This window comes from Ailuropoda melanoleuca, chromosome 8 (genome assembly GCF_002007445.2).
Source record: "Ailuropoda melanoleuca isolate Jingjing chromosome 8, ASM200744v2, whole genome shotgun sequence".
Classification (NCBI taxonomy): domain Eukaryota; kingdom Metazoa; phylum Chordata; class Mammalia; order Carnivora; family Ursidae; genus Ailuropoda; species Ailuropoda melanoleuca.
This window is the reverse complement of record NC_048225.1, coordinates 10,151,078-10,164,046: the sequence shown is the minus strand read 5'-3', so window position 1 is coordinate 10,164,046 and position 12,969 is coordinate 10,151,078. Positions and strand designations below refer to the sequence as shown.

General features: G+C 44.0%; 1 protein-coding gene across 9 annotated transcripts in view; it reads left to right on the top strand.

Moving 5' to 3' along the window:
- Positions 1-12,969, top strand: part of USP28 (ubiquitin specific peptidase 28) — a 60,212-nt gene that overhangs the window by 26,850 nt on the left and 20,393 nt on the right. For 7 of the 9 annotated variants that reach the window (XM_034665801.1, XM_034665797.1, XM_034665795.1 and 4 more), the window contains 7 exons: positions 790-949; positions 5,909-5,995; positions 6,662-6,799; positions 7,623-7,696; positions 8,581-8,660; positions 9,853-10,001; positions 11,804-11,931. In XM_034665801.1, coding sequence (XP_034521692.1) covers positions 790-949; positions 5,909-5,995; positions 6,662-6,799; positions 7,623-7,696; positions 8,581-8,660; positions 9,853-10,001; positions 11,804-11,931 — 816 coding nt within the window. The remainder of the gene's footprint in view (positions 1-789; positions 950-5,908; positions 5,996-6,661; positions 6,800-7,622; positions 7,697-8,580; positions 8,661-9,852; positions 10,002-11,803; positions 11,932-12,969) is intronic. The other 2 variants (XM_034665793.1, XM_034665800.1) reach the window with 1 other exon arrangement.

Below are 12,969 nucleotides of genomic sequence, written 5' to 3'. Positions count from 1 at the left end.
TAGCTTACTTACTCTTTGATTTACTTTTTGACAAAGCCAAATATGATAAGGGTCTTCCAGTAGCTGTGGTCTTTGAGTAGAAGCCTGCAGGCTTCTGTAGTTTACAGTTGCTGGGGGGAGACACCCCATCCTCGTGCAAGCATCTGGCAGTACATATTCCCTTTATCAACCCGGTGCCTTTATAAACTTCGACGGTCGTGTTGTCACCTCTTTGAAAATGAAAGTTATCACTCAACTACCCCGTCTCAGGAGTGACCAGGGATATCTTTCTTGAATTGGTGCTAATTTGGTGATTGTCTGGTATTGCTCGTAAACATACAGTTCCAGTGGTGGCCAGTCCCTTTCCGGACACGTTTATTTCCTCACACCACTGAGTTGTTTCTTTCAGGGAAACATAGGGCCAGATTTTGTGTGCTAGGCTATTGAAAGGCTCTTACCATTAGCAAGAGTGTCTCTCTTGCCTTTTTCCATGCAAGGTCTGAGATAGGGCATTGTTGTTGAAATCTAAAACTTGTAATACAGTAGCCATAAATAGTCTTGAACATCAGCTTGGTTCCATCATGAACCTTGTAAGTAATCATCTCTGATGGAAGGACTAACGTCTATGTCTAAATCTTACTTTTCACTTGCATTATAGTTTTATAATTACTGTATAGCCTGCGATGACCCAGTAAATAGTTTATCTGGCACTTTGGATTATCTCTGAACGATTACCAGCATTCTCCGTGTCGAATACGTTGTTCCTTAACTCTTTCCTTGCTGGATACATGGTGTGTTGGCACCATACAGGATGCACGAGGCAGCCTCCGCAGAAAATAAACGCTCCAAGAGAAAACGCTGTGAAGTCTGGGGAGAAAATCCCAATCCTAATGACTGGAGAAGAGTCGATGGGTGGCCGGTTGGGCTGAAGAATGTTGGCAATACATGTTGGTTTAGTGCCGTTATTCAGGTATGATATTTTTTTTTAAGATTTTATTTATTTATTTGAAAGAGAGAAACAGATCACAAGCAGGAGGAGTGGCAGGCAGAGGGAGAAGCAGACTCCTCACGGACTAGGGAGCCCTTCTTGGGGCTTAGTCCCAGGACCATCATGACCTGAGCCAAAGTCAGACACTTAACTGACTGAGCCACTCAGGTGCCCCTTAGGTCTGATATTTTTAAGAGACAACTGTGTCTTCTGGAAACTTTGTAATTTATTAAACTGAAATGTGAGGAACATAGCTTAAAAATGGAAACAGATATATAAGACTGGGGTGTTTTATTTTCCCCATGGCGTTATTGTGTTTTGGTTGCTTTCCCGTGTTTGGATTTAGGTGTCCAAATTGGGCAATACTAAAAACAAAATATCCTGTGGTTGCAAATATGGTTGTAAAGATGTTAAATAGGTGTTTTGGATCCCCATTTCCTGAATCACATGTTGGAGCAGAGCCAGAGTTAATAAGGAGAAAGCATTTGTTGGGAGGCTGTCAGAGATATCCAGGCAGGGAATGATGGTGGCCTGGAATAGAGAAACTGCATAAGCTTTGGAAGGAGAGAAGTACAAGCAGTCTAGAGCTGGGCAGGAGATCAGATCTACAGGACTTGGTAGAGCAGTTGGATATAGAGTTGAGAGTTGAGAAAGATTCCAAGGTTTCTAGCTTGAGGAACCAGGTTGATGACAGTGTCATTTGATGCTGGAAGAAGCATGTTTGGGTGTGTGTGAACAGTGGGATCTCAGTTCAGTTTTACCCATGCTGAGTTTAAGGTGCCACATGAAGAAACATGACTCTGTAGTTTGGTAAAAAGATCCAGGCTACAGATGCAGCTCAGAGAGTCAGTAGCATATAGACAGTGATAAAGCCGAGGGAGTGGATGCATTCCCCTAAGAGACTGTTGGCTTTCTAGAAGTACCTCGCACACATCTTAAACCTGGCCCGGCCCCAGTGGAGCACTTGGTCCTGCCCCTCCGGTGTTCCCCTTCGTGGTACTTGACATCTGCCCAGCTGCTCAGCCAGAAATGGAGACCTCCCTTTCCACACGTAGGATCCAGATTCATTCTGCTTACTGTGTGCCTGGCATGACGTTCGCACCGGGGAAACAGCAGTGAATACGTCAAACTCTCTCGTAGAGTTTCCTTGGAAAAGAGTGAGACAGACAGTAAAATATATATCAGGTGGTGCGAAGTGCCATAAACATGAGTGAGGGCAGGAGCAGCTGGACGGCGAAGGAGGCCTTTCTGTTAAGGTGGGCATTTGAGCAGAGACTTGAGGGAGGTGAGGGAATGTGCCCTGTAGTTACAGAAAGGGCATCGCAGACAGGGAAGAGCCAGGAAAAAGACCCAGGTTCAGGAGCTTGCTTAATGTGTTGAGAAATAGGAAGAGGGCAGAACCTGAGGGTGGGGAACAGACCGTGATGAGGTCAGAAGGGTAGTGGAGGTGAGGAGGGGGAGCTGGGGGTCATGATGAGAACTTAGGGATTGTCTCTGATGGGAAAGTATTGGAAGGATTAGAGGAGAGAAGTGAGATGATCCTACTTCTGTTTTAAGAAGATGGCAGGCATCTGTGTTGCGAATAGTATGTGGGAAGGAATGTGGAATTAGGGACATCAGTCAGTCCTTTCAGAGAGAGAAAGGAAGAGAGGTTGAGAACCCTGGCTGCATTCACAGCCTTCACACCTGTGGGGATGTTGGAAGGAACAGAGGGCATCACTGAGCAAGGTTCCTGAGGAAGCCTGAGAAGACAGGGAGGGAGAGGTTGGTCCTGAGCAGGAAAAGGGCAGGAGAGTAGTAGGGGAGAGGGCAAGGAAGATGTGATGGCTGCAAATTACAGTTGAGGTAATTTCCAGTCATCATCTCTGTGATGTGAGCAGCCATTTTCGGAGGCTGTGGAGAAGGGATGCCATCGGATTTTAAAGGGGGAGTCACTGCAGACAGTGGGAACCAGTTGGCATTAGGATACAATATTAGAATTTCTACATATTGGAAAGTCTACTTGAGGGTGTTGACCTTAATGCATAGTGATGTCAGTATGGCCTGTTTTTATCAGGGTTTTTTCTTAGCAGCACTCTGAGACTCTTAAGTAGAAAATGAAATTATTTAGGTTGGAGGCTTTGCTGGGTTCGATAAAAGTTTGAAGATTTAGTGAAGGTTGGTTAAAGACCATGAAATCAAAGCTGGAGTGGGAGAAATGAAGACAGGAAGGAACCGGTGGTTAGGGGAGAACAGGAAGCGTCTGCTTGCTTGGGTCCTTGGTGAAGTCAAAGAACAGATGTCCTGAGGGGCACTTGGATCAAGAACGCCAGAAGACAGGTTATGGATCAAGAGCAGGATTTTCTGAATTTGTGGCCTGAGAATTGGCCGTGTCTCAGGAATTGACATATCCTGGGTGTGACCTCAGATGTGGGTGTAGAGATGGAATGGAGGAATGCATCACTAGAGATAAGATGCTCGCAAAGCCAAGGGCTCCCTGGGCTGGGTGGGTGTGCTTGTGTTCCCTCAGCAAACGTTAGTGGAACACCCGCTATATATATGTCTAGCCCTGTTCTAGGCCCTTGAGATAAGGGAATGAAAAGAACCAAGACGGGGCCTTGCCCTCATGGAACTTAGATTTTTGTGAGGCAAGACAGTAAACTGCAAAAGTAGTTAAATAGCTAAATTTATGTAACGTGTTGGGTTGTGATTGGTGTGATAGAAACAAGAGCAGGGTAAGGCAAATCATAATTTGGTGCAGGAGCAGGACGTAGTATGGACTATGGTAAGTTAGGCTTCCTTGCCCAGGGCATGAGCAGGTGCGAGATACGTGTGAGGTGAGGGAGTGAGCCAGGCAGCTTCCAGGGAGAACATTCCAGGTGGGGGAAACCCCAGAGCAAGGGCCCCAAGGTGGAAGTGGGCTCAGTGCTCCCCGGGCATCCAAGAGGCCTGAGGGGCTGGGACGCTAGGAGCAGAGGGGAGAGTCATCGGAGGTGAGGCTGGGGATCACTGTGGGTTCTGTACAGAGGAGCGACGAACTCTGACCCGAATCTTGTGTGAGGAGAGCAGATTGGGGGTGGTGAGGAACAGGTGGCGTGAACTCTGCAGGGGGTTGCTGCAGCTGTGCACGGGGAAGGTGACGGTGGCCTGGGCCTGGCTAGTAGCCATGGAAGTGGCGAAGAGGTTGGAGTCTTGATTTATTCAGGGGGCAGAGCTAACAGGATGTCCTTTTGGGTTGGGTGTGGACGGGACTTGGGAGAGGAAGAAGAGCTATTATCCTGTGGCAGGTGTCCATGAATCAGGAGCTTCTTTTCAGTCCTATTAGGAAGACAGAGGAACCCATGTGGCAGGTGAATTGGTACAGGGGAGGCCCCAGAGGCAGAGAGACCCTGAGCAGTGACCCAGGTGAGCAGTGACCCAGGTGAGCTATGAGGGGAGACCAAGGAGGGCACTTGATAGGGACGGGAGGGAGGAGGTGGTTCTAAGGAGCACCCCAGAAGCGACTTCTTCCTCATTGGATGTGAATGGCTAAGAAAGAGAAAGGACTCGAAGATTCTTCTGAAGTTCCAAGCTTTGATGAGTGGAGGAGGAGGATGTAATTAAGTGATCCAGGAGAAGAAGCAGATCCTGGAGGATCATAGGGATACTGGGTTGGGAAATGTCATCAGCTCACACGTCGAGCGGCATCTTTGGGGAAAGCCAGATTTGGGCAAGGAGAGGGGGTAAGACTGAAGTGACTTGCACACGTAAAGCCATTTTCTCGTGGCAGAGCAGAATTTCTGGGACGGGACGTGTGAGGGCGTAGTCAGCCGAGCGGGAATGACGCAGCAGGAGTGGGGACAGCTGAGGTGGAAAGAGAGGGGAGCAGGTTGAGTAGGGAGCAGAGCAGTCTCACCCTGGCTCCAGACAGAACATCCATGGAACGGCAGGACCCCGACTTTAAAGGTTCCACCTGGTTGTGCATTCCCCCTGTTGGTGGCTTCCTAGTCAGGTTGGGAGAGCGGGAGGGAAGCGAGAGGCCTGTTGTCTACCTAGGATGTTGCTTCCAGAGTTTTTCATCAGGGTCTTTCCTGAGGGGTTTTCCTCTGTGGAGTGTGTTGGGATGAGGAGCTATAGTCATACAAGGAATTTTTAAAAACATTAACCTTCAAAAGATATTCATAGTAGGATTACGTATGATTTACAAGTAAGCCAGAAATTCCTGCTGTTAAATTTTTTTTAAAAATGCAGTTCTTGTGACAGAGTGGAGAGTAGCCCACATTGCTGTACTCNCAAAAGATATTCATAGTAGGATTACGTATGATTTACAAGTAAGCCAGAAATTCCTGCTGTTAAATTTTTTTTTAAAAATGCAGTTCTTGTGACAGAGTGGAGAGTAGCCCACATTGCTGTACTTACTGCCCGGCTTTAGAAAGAAATGGTACAGCTCCCTAGGCCACCCAGTCCCTGCTACGTCCATCCCAGTCACAGCCTCCTGTCCCCACAGATACAACCGCACTTGCATGTATCCCTAGACCAAACGCCATGTTGTTTTGTACATAATTAAACTCACTATAAACACTTTAATACTCTGTTTTTCTGGAACATTCTTCCACACAGAAGATAGCTCTGGGATTTCTCCATATTGATCCTGTAGCTCTCAGGCATTCACTTTCACTGCTGTGTACTTGTCCTTTTTACGAAAACGTTTTCTTTCTACAATGTTCTTTTAATGACTACATAACGATCTATCGCATACACGTACCATACTTATTTAATCCATCCCTCTCATCAGTCATGACTTTATTTCTGGGTTTTTCCTAGAAGAATTAATATTCCGTCAGCTTAATTTGTACCGTAGCCATCCTCAGACAGGATAGGGGTAGAAATAGCAGGTGACAGTCCCACGTACTTTCAAGTAAAGAAATATCTTTCTGCTGAAGTTATTTTGAAAGAAAGGCTAGGAATCTTTCTTTCTTTCAGTCTCTCTTTCAACTGCCTGAATTTCGAAGACTCGTCCTCAGCTACAGTCTACCGCAGAATGTGCTTGAAAACTGTCCCAGTCACACGGTAAGTTGGTGTGGAGAGGTCCTCACTCTCGTTTGGTCCCTCTCATCCCAAAGCCTTTGAAATTCTGGCCAAAACTGAGAGCTGTGATGTCCTTTGGCTTGCGCTAGTATTTGTTTTCATTTCTGAATGGCTTTTTCCTTCATGCCACGAAACAGGGGTTTGCAAAAATGTGAAGTTAAGTAGGAATAAAATTAGAAAAATAGTTTCAAGAAAGTGGTGAGTCATCCTGACAGCCTCAGCTTTTCTCCCTTTGGGCGAGAGATTGAGAAATTCTGAATCACAGAAAGTATGTGTGGTGTCCTGTGCTGCTGATCAGGCCGAGTGATGCAGAATGGGTGACCTGATGCTGGAGGCCTGGCCTTTCTCGAAGGTTCTGTGGTCGGCTCTTGCCCAAGGACGTGNTTCTGTGGTCGGCTCTTGCCTCCTGCCAGCGATCTAACCTTTGCCAGGATTTCACCTTGGGAGTGCATTTTCCTAACAGGAGGGAGGGCAGCAGCTTCCGAAAATAAGCGTTTTTGCCTTTCCCTCAATATTCCCTTCCTGGTTTCCACATAGATGGTCTTCAGTTGTGGGTAATCCCCTTCACAGACCTTATCAGAGGTCCTCGCTGATGTAGATGTAGGTTGCTGTCTCGTCGTGTGCTGCTGACGCTTGCTGTCTCTACAGGAGAAGAGAAATATCGTGTTTATGCAAGAGCTTCAGTATTTGTTTGCTCTGATGATGGGATCAAATCGCAAATTTGTAGACCCTTCAGCAGCCCTGGATCTCTTAAAGGGAGCATTCCGGTCACCTGAGGAGCAACAGGTACGAGAAGCCCATTTTTCTCCTGTTTTCCCTCCAATTCTGTGCAGTTTGAAGCCATGCCTTATTGCTGCTGCTGTGATGTGGCTTCAGGTCAGCTGTGTAGTAAGTTCTGAGCATGACTGCGCGGGACTAGAAGTAGACAGGGGCTGTGGGATCGAGAGGAGGTTGAAAATACCTCAGTGCATTACAGCAAAGGGTCCCTGACAAAAGTAAAGCCCTTTGTCTGAACCTTTGCCTTGAGATGGCCCAGATAAACATCTTATTTTTAGTATTACCTAAACCTAAGTTGTGCAGCTTTTCTGAACAATCTTTCTCTTCTAGACATTAGTACTTTCCTTTCCCTACCTTCCATTAAAAAACAAATCTGTCACCAGTAGAGGAGCCCCTGCCTCATAAAATCAAATTTTCCCTTTGTTTCTCTAAAGGTCCTGCAGTTCTACAAAATTCTCAAAACATTTCATAAAAGCTTCTTTCCTCCATTCAGATCTCATACTGTTCTAGAGGACTACAGTCTGTTCTGTGGACCTCTTTTTCTCTTTTTAAGGGCTTCCTAGAAGATTTTGTTTGTCGGTTTGTTACACATAGATGTGGCTGGACGTGATGGCATTCCAGTTCCCTCCTAGCCACAAGCTAGTCAGCGGCTGCCTTCTGTCTCTGCAGCGGCTGGGTTCCAGGCTTCCTTGTCTCTTCCTGCTATTGGTCCTTCATAAGGAAATCCTTCTGTAGTCCTACAGTCTTAATCTTTGGCGGGATAAAGGCAGATTTTCATTTCCCTAAGTATAATGTGGATCTAACTCTTATGCAATTTGTGCCTCTCTTGTAGCAAGATGTGAGTGAATTCACACACAAGCTCCTGGATTGGCTAGAGGACGCATTCCAGCTAGCTGTGAATGTGAAGTGAGTGTTGAGGATTTGTTTGTCCCGCCTTCCTACTCACAGTGGTCCAACGAGAACCGTGATGGGGGGAAAGTACTCTTCTCAAGTAGGAATTGCTGGTTTTTGCCAAACTTCATGGGGTAACCCCTCAGATACTTGTCATTTTGTATCCTCCTTGCCTTTGGGTTTTCTGTCTGAAGATGTAGATAATCATCTCCACCTGCCACCTTTCACTGAGAGGCCATTGACTCTGAACTTTGTTTAAAGTCATAGCCTGTGCTACACAATGGTATTGAAAGGTCAAATCAATCCTAGATGTGAACATGGTAAATCAAATTTAATTATTGCAGTCACTGAAAGGAATTTCAGAAGTGAAATTCAGGGCAAAGAATACAAGTATCCTCTTTCGAATATAGATGCTGAGAAATTTTCTAAATTGTTTTACTCTAAGTAAAAGAAGTACATATAAGACAGCTTTGCAAGTAGCACCTTACATAGTAACACTTTATTTGAGGTGGGCTTGTCCATTTCTGTTGTGCCACTAGGAAGAACTTTTGTGTTTATTTGCAAAACTGCACAAGACGGTTGATTCTTGCTTCTGTCCTATTCTAGAATTTGCATACATCTGTCACTGGCTATAGATGTATGTATTGAATGAATGCAGATACATGTGTTTTCCTGCATGTAGGGACCCCCCCCCCAGCTCCTCACAGCCAGGGATCATGCCTGTATATTTGTTCAATGAGTATTTAAACTGAGCCAATCCATTACTAATTTTGGACCACGACTGGCTCTTTGAAGGTCGATGAAAATGTACTATTTTTGTTTTTGAATGACGGTTAGGTTTAGTGTGGTCCTTATCTGATCCAAATGATAGAGAATTGTTTCCTTTTTTTTTTTTAAAGCAGCAATCCCAGGAACAAATCTGAAAATCCAATGGTGCAGCTTTTCTACGGTACTTTCCTCACTGAAGGGGTTCGTGAAGGTAAACTCTCTGCTCTTACTGTTAGTTCTAGACTTGTGACCGTATCTGTATTAGTCGAAAAGACTTTCGAGTCAGGCATTTCCAAGTCTGAATATTGGTTCTACCTCTTAGTATGTGTGCAACACAGGCAAACTGTGTGATTGCCTAGATCCTCAGTCTTCTGTAAAATGGGCACAGTGTTTACCTCAGAACGGTCAGATTTAATTGTATAATATTTGCACAACCCAAATCTAGTATTAATGTCAGACACGGTGATGCTACTCAGTTCTCTCTGTTGTTTTTATCTGATGTAATATCTAATCTTAAAGGGTTTAGTTGAGTTAGACTGCCAAAAATGGTTCTCCACTTGGGAGGCTTATCTAAGCTGCATGTTGGATGTGTAATTTTAATTTTTTGTTTACCATGGAGAATTTTTATCATCCAGATACAGCAGTCTAAAAACCCCCATGAACTCAGCAACCATTAGTTCACGGCCAGACAGTCCCTAACTCCTTTTTTTTTTACCCTTCCGATATTCTCTGTAAAACAATCCAGTACCATATCCACTCCAAAAAAGTAGCATTTAATATCAAACATCTAGTCAGTGTTCAGATTTCCAAGTTGTTTTATAATTTTATATATGGGGGGTGGATGATGTGTTTATTTTTACAGTTTGTTGTAATCAGGATCTAAATGTGGGTCATTTATACTTAGTTTATACATCTTTAAGTCTCTTAGCAAAGTCTGTACACTATTCCCCCAATCTCTTTTTTCCTTGAAATGTGTTTTTTGAGAAACCAGGTGGTTTGTTCTCTGAGATGCCCCACGGTCTGAAATCTCACTGCTTGCGTATCCATGATACAGTTTCACACGTTCCTCTCTACTCCTCTTTTTATAAATTGGTAGTTGGATCTAGAGTTTGACCAGATTCAGGTACGGCTTTTCTTGGCAAGACTAATTCACAAGAGGTGGGGTCGTCTTTGATCAGGAGGCACGTAATGTCTGCTTGTCTTTCTTTCCATGACGGTGGCTGTCACTCACGATCAGTGCCTGGATCCACCGGTTCATTGGAAGTTGCCATACAGGCTTAAGTACGCTTCTAACGGTTCTCAGCCAGTTGCTGAATTAAGAAGATGCCATCTGTGGTGCCAGAAAAAAAGCCTCAGATAATACTAGTGATGTCTTTAAAAAAGCAATCTGTTTCTTTGCCTAGGAAAGCCCTTTTGTAACAATGAGACCTTCGGCCAGTATCCCCTTCAGGTAAATGGTTATCGCAACTTAGACGAATGTTTGGAAGGGGCCATGGTGGAGGGTGACATTGAGCTGCTTCCTTCCGATCATTCGGTGAAGTATGGGCAAGAGGTAAGTTGGATATTTTTATTTGCCGTGCCAGTGACAAAGCCAGTTAAGTAGGACTGAGCTTTTTGGCAAACTGTCTTCCCATCAGATATTAAATAACTTTACACTTAACAGATGTTGAACTAGTCTGAAGGTCTCTCATGAGTTGATACGCGTTAGTCAGTCTTAGTGTTTGATAAATAAATTCTTTGCTGAAAGTATGAATTTGAGTTAATCATGTAAAAGGTTGTATGCTGCTTCTGATGTTTTAAGTATGATCAAGTTTCTCTTTTTCTGTTGAAGCCTACCTGTACCAGTAGGGAGAACCCACTGCCTCCATAGTTTCGGAGGGTAAAAGTACAGTGCTTAACTCCTATGGTATGCCATTTAGAATATTTTCCCTATTATAATATTTACTGTTCTTCATAGTAAATTCTGCCTTTGCTTTAAAAATTTTTCAAATTTAACGTTCATTTACTTTTGTGGGTTGGAAAGAAAGGGGGAAGTTAGCAGGAGAGCAAGGGTAGTTAATGCCTCAGAATTCCAGTTGGGTTAAGAATTAGTGATTTTGGAGCGCAACCGTCAATACCACACAGCTTGGCTTGTCCTTTCATCATACATTTTGAAACAAAACTGTGGACTTATGTGAGTCCAGCTCAGCACATGCTATAGGAGGAGGCAGAACTTTTTTGGATTAAGATCAGGAGCCTGACACGAGCCGTGTCGAAGTGCGTGAGCTGTAGGGCAGCATGGGCCCTGTTAGAGAGCTGCCGCCTCCCTCGCTTTCCGAGGCCAGTTGTGAGTCCTGGCTGGGAGGCACCGCATCTGTCCCATCTGTGCACAGTGATGCATGCCCTTACGAAGGAGAAGGGATGCTCACCAGCTACTTAGACCTCTGGAGACCTTTATTCAAGAGTGGGAACGCTATTAAAAAAAAAAAAAAGAAAAAAATCATTATGCTTATTTAGATTTACCCTGAGGTAGTCAGATAGGCTGTCTGGATTCACCTCATGCCAACAAGGGAAAGGGAACTTAGCCGTTTGCACCTTTGGTGAAGGGAACGTCTTAAAGCTGTTCTTGCAGACCTCTGGCATACAGGTGAATTGAACAGAAATGCCTCTCCTGGTTTAGCTCTTCCTTATCTGTGATCAGGAACAGTTGAGATCTTTTTTTATAAGTCAGTGCTTTCTTGTCTTGAAGCTCAAGGGAACATCCTGGCTTGATTGAGTGGGTCCTTTAGGAGACATCTGTAAGGTCTTAGAATTCAGAGATTTTCTCAGAAACTTGAGCACTCATGAGGCTCTTTCAAGTTTCTTATTTTAGAAATAAAGGGGATTCAAATTGTGGGTAATAGACTATAAATAAATAGTATATATGTACACATATTAGTCTTCTGAGCTGATTCATGGGGAGAATTAACTCCTTAATTATATGCTGCTTAGGTCATAATTTCTGATTCTTTGGTTAGGCTAGCTGTTCTCTACAGGTTTTTACCCTCTCTTGACTACTGATGACTTAGTAAGTGGTGAGGATTTTTGGTGCAGCTCACCTGCTTAAGGGTGGGTATTTCTGAGGATAGTAGTCGAGTAAAATGTTGTTGACTGGCTCGTAAATTTGGAGTCCTGAGGAATAACCACATTCTCTGAGAGGGCACGATGCTAAGTGATCACTTTAGTATTTGGGATAAAAAAAACCTCTAGGGTGACTTTAATTTGAATATAAATTCTATACCAGAAGAAGAAAGTTTGATGAGGGATGTTTTAAATCTGGCTTTTACTATTTCCTGAAATTAACTTCTTTCTTTCGTATTTCTGCTTCTGACATAGCGTTGGTTTACAAAGCTACCTCCGGTGTTGACCTTTGAACTCTCAAGATTTGAGTTCAATCAATCCCTTGGTCAGCCAGAGAAAATTCACAATAAGCTGGAATTTCCTCAGATCATCTATATGGACAGGTGAGTTCTGTGTCTTGTTGGTGGATTACAGAAGGAGAAGGGGGCATTTACTAAGTGTATTGCACATAGGAATCACCTGGGGGTCTTGATAATATGCAAAGGTGGGGTTACTGGATTCATTGGATCTAGGTTGGGGCCTACAGTTGGCATTTCTGAGAAGCTCTCAGGCAGACGCTGATGATGCATTTGATCTTGGGACCACAACCTGAGTAGCTCGGCTCCGGGTGAAAGCCCCACTCATTCTAGGGTGAAGAGCAGTTATGTGCAGTAGCCGCAATGTATTTCTTTCCAGTCTCAACACTGTGTGTATTCCTGAAGAAAAAAAAATTCCTAGACAGACTCCTATTATAGGATTTTAATCTTTTTAAAGTCTGGTTTACTGATTTGTAGTTTACACACAAAACAGCATTACCATTTTTTAGGTGTAGAGTCAAAGAGTTTTGACAAATGTCTGTAGTCGGGTAACCAGCACAGTTAGATATAGCATATTTCCATCCCGCAGAAGGTTCCCTCTTACCCCTTGCAGTCGGTCTCTTTTCCCCAACCCCAGGCCCCAGCAACCACTTGACTTGTTTTCTGGTCCTATAGTTTTGTCATTTCTAGAACGTCACAATAGTGGCGTTAGTATTCAAAATACACTCTGTTGTGTCTGTTTTCTTACACTGGGGATAAGGTTTTGGGGATTCATCCATATTGAGTGGTATCCCACTGTAGGAATAGTTCAGTATTTTTTCCATTCACCAGTCAAGAGACATTTCGATTGTATCCAGTTTTAGGCTATTATGAATAAAGCTACTGTGAACATTCACCCCAAAGTCTTGATGTGGTTATTAGTGCTTCTGTGTAAAACACCTAGGAGTAAGATTGCTGGGTTGTATGAAAAGTGTATCTTTAATTGTATAAGAAATTTCCAGACTGCTTTCTAAAGTGGCTGTATGATTTTGCATTCCCACCAGCAGCGTATGAGAATTCCATTTGCTCCAAATCTGCCCATAATTAGAATTGTCGTCTTTTAAATTTTAGCCATTCTCATGGGTT